General features: G+C 41.9%; 1 protein-coding gene across 2 annotated transcripts in view; it reads right to left on the reverse strand.

Annotated features, from left to right (window-relative positions):
• Positions 1-12,738, reverse strand: part of COL11A1 (collagen type XI alpha 1 chain) — a 140,806-nt gene that overhangs the window by 69,113 nt on the left and 58,955 nt on the right. For both annotated transcript variants that reach the window (XM_081112001.1, XM_081112002.1), the window contains 13 exons: positions 12,165-12,218; positions 11,989-12,042; positions 11,643-11,696; positions 10,338-10,391; positions 10,177-10,221; positions 8,838-8,891; positions 8,276-8,320; positions 7,981-8,034; positions 7,247-7,291; positions 5,302-5,355; positions 3,827-3,871; positions 2,673-2,726; positions 2,547-2,591 (listed from right to left, as the gene is read on the reverse strand). In XM_081112001.1, coding sequence (XP_080968127.1) covers positions 2,547-2,591; positions 2,673-2,726; positions 3,827-3,871; positions 5,302-5,355; positions 7,247-7,291; positions 7,981-8,034; positions 8,276-8,320; positions 8,838-8,891; positions 10,177-10,221; positions 10,338-10,391; positions 11,643-11,696; positions 11,989-12,042; positions 12,165-12,218 — 657 coding nt within the window. The remainder of the gene's footprint in view (positions 1-2,546; positions 2,592-2,672; positions 2,727-3,826; positions 3,872-5,301; positions 5,356-7,246; positions 7,292-7,980; positions 8,035-8,275; positions 8,321-8,837; positions 8,892-10,176; positions 10,222-10,337; positions 10,392-11,642; positions 11,697-11,988; positions 12,043-12,164; positions 12,219-12,738) is intronic.

Below are 12,738 nucleotides of genomic sequence, written 5' to 3' on the forward strand. Positions count from 1 at the left end.
CTCCACCCCGCTCTCGGCGGCTCACAGGTCCTGCTCGTCCCACTAAATGGTGAAAGCCTCGTGCCCCGTTAACCTCTGAAGCTCCAGGGCCCACTACATTCCTGACCCTCGGTGATCAGGAGCTTCAACAAGCCTTTTCCAAACGAACATGTGCAGGCCGCCCTGCCTCGGCGTGGGCTTGGCGAGCTCTGCTAAGGCCCAGGAAACAGCAGGCCATGCTGGTCTAAGAGGCCTGAACCTGGGAAAGGGATCCAATCTGGTATCTGCCCAAAGCTAAGGGTTCCGATGGTGTACACGTTTCCTTTAAGACAGAAGCTGCCGTTCCCAACGTCCCCGCCAGAGAATCACCTGTGGAATTAGGGCTCTCCCTGCCCCCATGCCACTGGGCAAGCAGGCACCTGGGAACGACCCGTGACCTCCCACTGACCACTGTCTCCATCAGCTTTCCCCAGGAAGCCCGGGAGCCACCCGGGGCGAGTTTCCTGGAGAAAGGCTGCCTCCAGGCTCCCCATCAGGGCCCAGGCTGCGGTTCCGTCCAGGCAGGGCTGGTGTGGGTTCCTGGTGTGTTTTTAAGAGACCTGGATGCTGTTCGTCTCACCTGTGCTTTCCCTATGTTCACAAGTAGAGAAGCAAATGAGATGACTGGAATTCTTGGGTATCCATACAATAAATGGCTTTCTTAAAACAACGGGCACTATCAAATTCTGAGATTTCCAGTCCTAAAATGGTCAGGTCTGAATTTATCTTAAACACAAAAACCCCCAGAGTTTTAGATGATGTGTAAAGGAGGAATTCACCCAGCCCCCAGGAAAAACATCTGAGTCTAAACAATAGCGGTTTTTAATTCTTGCCTCTTGACCTTTGGTTAACAGTGAATGTTGTTGTACGTAAAAGGAAAATAGTTTTGACTTCCTTTTTTATCTCTTATGAGAGAAATGGTTGATTATAATACATACTCAGAAAAAAAGTAATTAATATACATTAGGATTCATTAGGATTTAATGGTTCTTTACAAAGTTCTAAACTAAGAAGAATTCTTATCATTATAAAAAAGTTTTCAAAATTTATATAAATCTAGGTAATATACAACTAAATTAATATATGGTATGAATAAGAGATAGCAAAAAAAAGTGCCTTAGAGATTTGTTTGGACAGTATTCAGTCTCATTTTACTGACTTAGAATAAGGAAAAGTGACCAATCTAAGTTGACATGTGTGGTTACTACAACTAGAATCAGAACTCAGAACTTGCAACTCCAAGTTTACAATAGTAATCCTTTTCCTAGAGGTCTATTTGCTTCTTCTCAGACCATACAATAATCTCAAATTATCTTCCTGCATATAAGCAATATACCTTTATTTTTTTCTGAGTAGACTTCTCACAGATAACGCATCATCTATCATTTTTAAAATATATATTTAACAGCTAGTAGCTCCATTTTGAAAAGGAAATGTATTTTAATAAACACTTTATAATTATTCAAAGTGTGTGTGTACATTTTGGGGAACACCTTATAGTTGCATACCTTAGCAATGCCTCTGTAAGTTACCTGTTTTATTTTTTTCAGAAAACTAAATTATAATGGATGTAATCCATCTCCTGTTATCTATTCCTTAGTGACATCAAATCCACTCAAAGTACTGTTGATAAAATTATGAGTAAGGGAATGAAAAGTCAAGTTGAAAACAACATTGATATTCCGTATATTTCTCACCAAATCTACCAACATTTGATAAGGGACCCCATATTTTTAAAAATATAATATTGTAGTAAGAAAACTCAATACTGACTCTGAGTGGTATCATTCAGTTTCAGCATAAGTGTTGAAGGATTTTGGGGGGGGGGCGGGGGGGAGCTCTACACTTATATTAAACATTTATATTTTTAAAATTTCAATGTTAGGTTCTTTGTCTAAAGACAATTAAGCTATAAATGTTCTATAGAAGATTCCACATTCTTTACTCCACCTCTGCCTGGTTTGAATCTTTATTTCCTTCTCTTTAATATTTCATCTTTAATTCTGTCTAACCTTTATTTCCGTCTCCTTAATACTCAGTCTTTCATTCCTCCTGGTTTGAATCTTTATTTCCGTCTCACTAACGCTTGTGCTGTGCAAACACTATCACACAGGGAGTCTCTCTCTTCCCCCGAGTGCTTTTCACTTCCGTCTTTTGCACTGAGTTTCAATGTATGAATTTGGGGGATTTTAGTGGAGAAATAAACACTCCTCTGTTATGCATATAATATTGAACAACCCCTGCAGAAAATATATTTTCTAAAGGCCAATCTTATGATTTAGAAAAGTTAAATACATGTAAGGAAAAAGGAATGCATCTTGTTTCTCTTCTGTAATTTGGCCCTCACTCCAGGTTATAAGAATATATATTTTTTAAGTTTTCAGAATACAAAGTATAAAATTATATTTGCATTTTGGGGACATAAGAAATCACAATATACTATTTGGCCAACAGAATATCTTAAGAGAATTTACATTTTTGATATAATGGATATAGTAACTGAAACCACTAAGTAAATTATAATTTACCTTTTCACCTTTAGAGCCCTTGAGACCTCTGACACCATCTGCTCCCTGTGGAATAAATTAGAAAAAGTAAATGACTATACTATTTTACATTGAAATTAAGTGATGTGGGGAAAAAACAGCATTTACCTTCACTCCTCTGGGGCCGGGATAGCCAATAGGCCCCTGTGGGCCAGGCGGACCCTGAAACACACCCATTGGAAATTAAATAAGGAAACATTCCGAGCACTGCTTAAGTTATAATTTACCAGATAATCTACAAGAATATGCTCTTTTCCACCACTGACATAGATTTCTTGGGTAGTTTATTTCTAAATTCAGAAATGATAAATAAACCATGTGACTAGCCCTACTTATCCCAAACGTATCATGTCATATATTCATGCTAAAAATAAATACTTTGAGTATGTGAATGTAATAATTATATAATTAATAACTAATTTTCTAAACCTGAAAAAATCTGATGTCCTCAGTAGCTACAATGGACAATTGCAGATTAACCAAGAGGATCAATAATTTCTAACCAACAACTCTGTATAAATGTGTAGCGTTCACATCATTAAGAATATGATCAAAATGATGTCTTTTCTACAGCTGGTTCCATGGCACCAGTCTACATAAAGGAAATATATGTTATATATAATATACAATTTCTGCAGGGAAATTGTATTTTAATAAGAATCTAAAACTAACAATTCTAAATAAGAATGATCCTGCCCTTGCTACTATAACCCAGAACAGTGTTAACACTGAATAAGTCTTACTTAGGTATTTTGATAATTGTTGCTCTTACAGTCCATCTCTGCTTAAGGGTTGCCAGAAAGTATTAAGTGATGATGAAGTTTGAATGACATAAACAGTGTATTTTCAGTCATTCTGGTCCAAGTTCACTATCATAATTCATGGTCATTTACTCCACATTTACTACATATGCAGAATGCGGATTTATTTCTGACCATGAGAACAATTTTAAAAAACAGAAAATGCAGTCTAACAAAAGGGCTAATACAACACTAAAAGTTACCTAATATGTATCTGTTTATTATATCCTAAACAAAAACAATTCTAGGAACATGCCATATTTAAATGGTAGCAAACATTCTTTTGGAAATGAAGACATGTTTACAGGTGGAGATGAACTAGTCTCTGGTCCTTATTTTCCAACAGTCATGTCCCTAAGCAATCATGCATCACACATGCATCACATATGCATCGCCGAGATGACGAGCACAGGCATGTCCGGAGGAGAGGGGAGGGCGTTTCCAGGAGGCTGTGTAACGTACCAGAGCACCCTTATCTCCAGACTGGCCTTCTTTCCCAGGGTGACCCTATTCAGCAAGAAGATACAATGGTAAGACGCAAAAGGAAAGGCAGTACACGATACTGTTACATTTTATTTTCAAAATATTGAGATATTACTTGTTATGTTTCAAAACAAATGGAACATTTTGCATCCGTGTGCATGGCCTTAAATAACATTGAAAACTGTGGCATTTGGATAGATGCAAGTTTTTTTCAGCTACATAATATATTTGAGAGAGCTTGGGAAAAACACATAAGATGATACATATTATTATTCATCAGTAATTCAACCTCAGTGTCAATTCGTCTTATATAATTAGATTTCAATCTGACTTCTATTTTGCACATTGATCAATTAATCAGACATGCATCTTCAAAAGGGAACTAAGGCATGTGGGTGGGACCTTGAAAATGCAGCAAGCTCATAAATAATACTAATATTGTCAATAATCAAGTTATTGAAAATTAATAAATAAAAACGTGCAGCTCCATCACCATTATAATCAATAAACACAAGTAGAGGCTGAAAGAAAACTGTACCGTAGCTCTGAGTGAGAAGCTGTGACATACAGAGACGGAAGAACATCTGCCTTTGGGTGGCGGGCAGACAGGGCAATGTCAGGCCCTGTCTCATAGAGACCCACCCCTGAGCCGATACGATCCTATTAACCAATGTCTCCCAATACATTTAATTAAAAACAAGAGGTTTGGCCGGAACCGGTTTGGCTCAGTGGATAGAGCGTCGGCCTGTGGACTGAAGGGTCCCGGGTTCGATTCCGGTCAAGGGCATGTACCTGGGTTGCGGGCACATCCCCAGTGGGAGATGTGCAGGAGGCAGCTGATCGATGTTTCTCTCTCATCGATGTTTCTAACTCTCTATCTCTCTCCCTTCCTCTCTGTAAAAAATCAATAAAATATATATTTAAAAAAAAAAACAAAAAAAAACCAAAAAAAAACAAGAGGTTTGAAGAGGAAAAAAGAAGCATCAATAACAAATTCTTAAGAATAACAACTGCAGAGATTACAGAATTACATTACTGATTGCTATGTAATAAACAGTGCAATCTTTTTTAGAAAAGGAGGGACTCCCTGGAAATGAAGGAATGGTGAGGAAGCCCACCCGGCCTCCTCTGAAAGGGAAGACAGGATGCAGGTGCTTTCTGTGGGAAGGAGGGGACGCCGTGAAGAAAGGTGTGACTGTGGCAAGGCTCAGAGCCTGCGGCAGACAGGGCGTGGTGAGCCATGTGAGACTCTGAGCTGGTCACCGGTTTCTCCAAAGACCATGGCAAGCCAGTTAAGATGTTTGCCAGGGGAAGTGACACGGTGAAGGGTACTGGAGCTCCACGTTTAATTCCTGCCTCAGGCAGCTTGTATTCCTGAACTCACGAACCCCGTCAGGCACACGGAAGCTGTCTGTGAAGATAACGGGTGTGGGGAGCAGGGAACTGTTACTCACAGGAGGCCCGTCAGCACCCGGGAGACCCGCGAGCCCAGGTTTGCCTTGAGGTCCCTAACCAGACAGAAAGAATGTGTTAGTTTCAAAAGTGAAAATGAGGAAAAGGCTGACTTTGTACATAGGAATCTACTACTCATAAAATTCTTGAGTCACTGGTTTTTATACATAAGCCACACACACATAAATACTTTTGAACATATGATGTAGAAGGAATGGGATATAGAGATAATTAAAACCAAACTCAGCAGATGTAAAAAGAAGCATGCTAACTTCGGGCCTGCTTACTGATCCTAAATGTATCTCTTTATTTAGTTTTTAATTTTTTTTTAAATTTATCTTTATTGACTGACAGGAGGCAGCTGGTCAATGATTCTGTCTCATCATTGATGTTTCCATCTCTCTTTCCCTCTCCCAAATCAATAAAAAGGTATTATTTTTAAAAGAACAAGGATACAGCAGGAATGCTGGGTGGTGGACATAGCTGAGGTGTTTCCGTTCGCAGTGTTTAAGAAAGCCATGGTATGCATGTAGACCAAGCATGTCAAACTCAAAGGCTAACACGGGCCAAATAAATGAGGCATGTAGCCCGAGTCCTGCGAGTTTGACATGCTTGATAGACTGATAGTGAAGAGTTTTACAAGACCTGACTTAAATATCTACCAAACAACAAAAGATGAAAGATAACCTTCAACTTGAAAAATTTGATTTTATAACTAAAGGTTAATAATATCTCTTTTGAAACTTTCAATCCCCTTCACTAATGTGCAAAGTCACTTTTAGCTGAGTAATGGAACATTATGTAAGAACTATTATAAAACACTATATTTTCAATGAAAGTATTTTGACTGTTACTGAAATTATCTTTTGCTATCAAGACAATGGTCTTATTTCTTAAGAACAAAATGTAGAGGTCTAGTGCAGACTATTCCATTAATTATTACAGGTGTAATACTTCTATGTACGGCAAGGACCCTGTGGGCATTACTGCATGAATGCTTTGTTGTTGCTACGTATTTAAGGGAACACTACAAAGATTCGAACTCTCGTACTAGCCCTGGCGGGTAGCTCAGTTGGTTAGAGTGTCGTCTCCATACACTATGGTTGTGGGTTCCATCCCTGATCAGGGCACATATAAGAATCAACCAATGAGCGCATCAATGAGTGGGGCAACAAATCAATGTTCCTCTCTCTCTCTCTCTCTCTCTCTATCTACCTCCCTTCCTCTCTCTCACACCAATTTAAAAGTTGATTGTGGCATAACTGTAAATTTACTAAAAATCATTGACTGTAGACTTAAAATGAATGCATTTTTATAGTATGAAATTATACTCCCATTAAAGCTATGTTTAAATTATATGTTCATAGAAATTAAAACTATATATAAGGGGGAGAAGGCATTAGAAAGAGCAGCTGACACTGCTGTGACTACAGGGGACAGAAAGCAGCACTTAGGAAATCTAGCAGAGACGATCAGAAGGAAAAGACATCACTTTAATTAAAGATTCATTCTTGTTTTGATCCAGGCATTGGGTTATTAACAAGATCATTTGTCATTTGTATATAAGAAATGGTGGCAATGATAACTTCACCATTTTCCCTTAATCAGATCTTGCCACAAACCCTTTGTCACAAGCAAACCTAATTACACTTCTTTAAATAATGAGGACGAAAAGGAGAATCAGAGAGAGAGAGAGAGAGAGAGAGAGAGAGAGAACACTGACGCACACCAGTGCCGTCCTGAAATTAATAAGCTGAGCATGTCACATCTGGAAACTATCCAAATGGAAACCCTGAGAAATTTCCTACTTTCAGTTCGGGGACACATGTACCCTCGTGGTTAAGCCCCAGATCAATTCCTTATGGCTGAGCCCCTGATATCAATAACCCCGCCTAAGGTTGATGCCCAAACCGCCCGCCAGGCATCACTAGCCCCACAGACACTCACTTTTTCCCCCGGAGGGCCGATGGGACCTTGCGGGCCCGGGAGACCCTGTGTGGAGAGAATGCATCCGAGGGTCAGGGTCACGTCGCAAGAGCACACGCGGTAGAACAGTAAGTGATCAGCCCTCTGTTCCACAGGAAGGGAGGTAGCAGCACCTGCATCTGTCCCCTGCATTCCCCAGAAAGTTCCAGAATGCTCTGAGCTACTCTGTAGGCACCGGGGCTCCCGCGGGTGTGGCTGACCTGCGGGCCTCCCCCCGAGCACCAATGACTCGCGTTCCTCTTGCAAGAAAGAGGCCTCGGCACATTTGCTCCACGTTTCTGCTTTTAACTTACTTTTCCCGGTCACCGTTGACATTGAGTATGACCTTGCTTCAGCCCAGGTGGGCAGCGCAGGGGTCAGACAATCGCACACCCTTTACAGTGCCCCCCGCCATTCAGGTGCCCCCCTGGCCACAAGCATCGTCTTACCGTGTGTCCATGGTGTCCCCTGGGCTGCACCTGACCCCCCTGTGACTGTCCTGTAGCTGCCCACCTGCACCTCTGACTCCCTTCGCCCTTTCCCCCCAGTCGCCCCACCTTCTCCCCTCCGCTCTTTTTTCTTTTTTCTTTTTTAAGGGGGAAAGGACTTCTCTTCCCACGCTCACACTGCGGAGTTCTGAGCTGGATGTGGAAATTCTGTGGCTGCGAAAAGACACCCGCTCACCCCTCGGCCTCAGGAGCTGCCCCCTCACTCACCTGCGGCCCGGGGTTCCCCTGCTGACCCGGAGGCCCGGGCTCCCCCTGCGGACCCTGCGTAGGAAATAGGCAGAGACTGTAACAGCCGTTTCGCATCACAGCTTTTTTCTTTTCTTCTCAGTTGAAAAATAGCCCCACATCCAGCCCCCCTGCGGACGGTCTGGCCGCCCGCGGCAGCTCACGGCCTTAGCGGATGCGGGAGGAAACCTTCATTTCCGATCCGATCCGGCCGCAGCAGGCGTCTGCGAGCCCGGACTTCGCAGGGACGCGCTACTCACGGACATGTTCCACGTACCATGTTGCCTTTCGGTCCTTGGGGGCCGTCGATACCTGCGATGCCCTTCAATGAAAGAACAAAATGTGTGTGACGTCCATCAGCTTAGATGCCACCCGCACATCAGAGACTGGCCTCTCCTGGCACCACCCCCTTGGCCCGGGGGCTCAGATCAGTTCAGGACAGAACGGGGATGAGGAAGAAGGGGAGACCTGTGCTCGGGCATCTGTTCCCAGAGGGGGACACAGCAGCCCCCACTGTGCGCTGGGAACCTGCGAGGAACGTCACAGGAGATCAGCCAGGAGGAGCTGCCTGACCCTGACCAGCAGCGGGGCTGGGCCTGGAGCACCAGCGCTGTTACTGCTCATATCTAAGGGCTTGGGGTTACACTGCGAACACGGAAGCTCTTGTACTGGCCCCGGGCCGGTGGCTCAGTGGAGCTGCCTGCCGAAGGCTGTCCGGCCTCCCCGTGTCACACCCCACGAGTTTCCCTGGCAGCCCAGTGTGGCAGCCCCACCCCCACCGTGGCAGCCCCACCGTGGCAGCCCCACCACGGCACCCCCACCACGGTAGCCATACTCACAGGCTGCCCCACAGGTCCTGGCGTGCCCCGCGGCCCCAGCAAGCCCCGAGGGCCCTGGAAGGAAACAAACAAAGGAAAGGCTCATCCTCCTAAGAAATGCGCCCCCAACAGGCCCCGCCTGGGAAGACACTGAATATGATGCTCAGAGTAGAGAGACCTTACGTCGTCTCTGAACTCACGGAAAGTGGCATTTAAGCCCATTTTCCGTGACACGTGGCCAGTGCTGATGCTGACCCGGAAGCCAGAGTGGATGGCAGTGAGTCTTCGCTACAGAAACCGCGTATCTTTGTTTCTGTAAATTTCCGTAGGAACCACTTGGGATATTTTTTATATAAGAAACAGCGTAATGCTTTAAGTCTGTCACTGCCGCGTCCCTGCTGACCGGAATGGCAGCGCAGAATCGGATTAAACCTCGTGTTTCTGCCCCACACGGAGACGGGCCCGGTTCTCATCTGTTTTACTTTGGGGTTAAGTCCATCCTGAGAGCATATCCCCGGAGGAAAGAAGCTCGGTAACCATGTACACAGATGATAGATATCACTTCCCCGAGATGTTTTAAAAATTATTTCTGTTTAATCTTAATCAACTTTCCTCCTCTTCCCTCCCCCTCCTCCATCGGTTGGGGTTTCCTCCCTTTGAAAAGTCAGCACAACAGCTCCCTGTTTCTCATATTCTCTCAGCTCTCCTGCCTTTGAGCCAATGGGCGCTATAAGTGGCAAATCATTTCTATATAAAAGTCCAGATAAAGCAGGAAACGAGAATCATTTTTCCCCCTAAATGGCTCCTTGCACAGAAAGAGTCATATTATCCTTTTAGGTTCACACAGACACGCCCCTTCATGGGCGTAGGCCTGCCTCCAGTCTGGTTCTTTGATGAACTAGCGTTGGGTAAAGCTTCCCAATTCAGTTTTTTCACTCGTAAAATTCAGTGGAAGAAACTAGACTCTAGCATACTTTATTCTTTTATCTGGCATGCTGAGCACTTCATGTTGTAGTGTTTTTCCGGTAATAAGCTTCATTGATCCTAAATGCCCAAATAGATTCCAGAGCTATTACTGATATTTTTTAAAAAATGAAACAAAACAATGAAACAGCAACCAAAACCAGATAAGGGTTTTTGTCTGACAAGATGTTATATTTTACATGTCTTATCTCTCCTGTGTCTGAGAACTGATAACAGAAAAGCACAATGTATCCTTTAATTATATCTTACATAATAATCACCTGGTTAATTAGGTAATTAATAGTCACGAGCCTTAGTCATTGACATTAGGGGGGGCAGCCCCACTCACTATTCCTCCAAAACGGGGTGGAATTTACAAAGAACGCAAGTTGCTTACAGCTTCCCCTGGGAGACCCCGTGGTCCGATTTCTCCGTCTTCCCCCTGTCATTGCAGAATGAGTGGGAGGAAAGCACCATTAGACAATGTGTCATTTCTACGTGATCTGTTCTCTTATGTCTAATTGTAAACATTTCCATAAAAAATAAAGTTGCATGTACCCTCATTCCGTCTTCGCCAGGAGAGCCGGGAGGGCCTTGGGGACCGCGTTCACCCTAGTAAATCAACACAAATGCAATTCGAATATGAAATAAAGCAGACGGTTTGGAGGTCTGTTCTGCAGCTCTCCTACCAACGGAACAGAGCCTTCGGCAGGGGGCCTTCGCTGCAGTACCCTCCTCAGAGCACCTCACAGGCAAACCATCACTTCACATGAACTGGTGTAGCTTTAGTATGCTAGGGAAATAGTCCCTTGGTTTTCCAAACAAAAAGGTTTAAATTAAACCCTCAAAATAATTTCCAGATGTGGAATTATTATAAGGTAAACCGTTAAAATATTATTTTGCTGAAAATTATTTCAAACATGGATACACTTTGGTGATTTTAATTTCCTTTAAAATTTTTCTGCTTCTAAAACAATTCATATTAAATCAGCACAACTCTAGAATACTAAAGGAATTTGGGATTTTTTTTTTTAAAGCAAAACTATGTATTTCTCTTGACATGTGGTATGCATACATTATCTTGCTAGACAACCTTCCTTCCTTCCTTCCTTCCTTCCTCTTTTCTTTCTTTATTTCCTTCTTTCTTTTTAAAATATATTCTCCAATTTACCTAAAGGTTATGCTACCTTCATTCTTAACTTCTAGAAAAGAAAAATGTAAAGATCCAAAACTGATTCTTTTTTTTGAGAGAGAGACTGACTGCTTAATATCCCACTAAAAATACCTCCTGGATTGCTGTTCACAGTGGTGTTTATTTAGCCCTACCCAGTGATAAGCCCCTGCGTTGGAGTGCAAGGTTATATTATAGCAAAGAAATAGCTGTGGTGTCTCTGTCTGCCAGAAGCCTCTCATTTAGTGTAATAAAAGAGTGTCCAGTATATTGTTATACTAATAACAGATTGCCCACAAATGTCTTCTTTTGAGTATATTTCTACAAGTGGAAAATGTAAGGCTAAAGGAAAAATTAAGGCAATTATAAGAAAAATGGAAGGTAAAATTAAATCCCTAAATTATTGTTCTTCTATAATTATATTTTCTACATACATGTAAATAAAAATTCCGTCTCAACTTATGTTTATATAAAATGAGTATTTTAAAATCTAAAAACAAAGAACTTATATTAATACTGCATGTGTAATTCTACCTATCTTTCTTTAAGTATCAAGTAGGTGTCGTGACTTACTAACTGGATTTACAAATATTAAATTTTCTTCTAATTTCCTAGAGTTTATCAATTCTAAAGTATTTCCTAATATTCTTGTATTATCTCTATATAAATAGTAACAGAACGGTATATCTTACCCTGTGACCTTTGTCACCTGGCAGACCTGGAAGTCCATCAAATCCTCGATCCCCCTATAAAATCATCATCATCAACAACATTATCATCATCATCACCTTCATCATCATCATCACCATCATCATCTAACATCATCAGCACTACAATCTTCATCATCACTATCATCACCATTACCACCACCACCACCACCACCACCACCACCACCATCATCACATTTACAGTTTCATTCTGTGGGATAATTTCACTGTGACATAATCTTTTATATCAAGAAAGATATTTTAAAACACAAAATTTTGAGAGCTGCACTGACATACAGGATCTGAATATATAAACAGCTGAGCTCCTGACCTTTGACCCAGGTTCTCCTGGCATTCCTCTTCCTCCATCAGCACCTGGACGACCCTGATAATGCCAAGAACATGATTAACCAAAAGCTAGTATTTTCCGACGAGCACAGAGGAAAGTACGACAAAAGTGCCCATGACTTCAGAATCCCTCAAAATACACAGGGAAGCCAACCTTACCCTTTTGCCAGGCTTCCCCGTCGGACCAGGCGGCCCTTGGACACCACGAGGACCCTGTACCAAAACATCGCAATTAATTCATTTTCTTACATTCCTGACCAATAAACTCAATCACATTGACAGACATGGTTTTAGGAGTTTATACCCAATTAACTTTACCTTAATCATTTTCTGAATTGATACCTTTTTCTCTTTATTTTATGTCTTAATCGGTTTAACACCAGAAAGTCAGTTCTTATGCAAAAGTCCAGATAAACTAAGACAAGTGAATCAATTTTTCTAAATGACTTCTTGCAGAAAAGAGTCATATTATTTTATTAAGTTTATAGAAGCATGCACCTTCATTTAAACAAAAGGAACACAGTAATATTTTAAACTTTTTAAAAATCCTTATTCATTTTTTTTCCCCCTCAAAACCTGAGGGTTTTGTATTTCACTGGACTTAAAACACCCCTAACCCATCCATCTCATTCCTCTTTTGTTTCTGACACCTTTCCCTTCATTCCTGGCAGTTCCTCTTAGGTAGTCTTTTATTTCATTTATCACACCGGGTTATAATTGCCTATTTTTAACA

Source organism: Myotis nattereri (assembly GCF_964212035.1).
Source record: "Myotis nattereri genome assembly, chromosome: 18".
Lineage (NCBI taxonomy): Eukaryota > Metazoa > Chordata > Mammalia > Chiroptera > Vespertilionidae > Myotis > Myotis nattereri.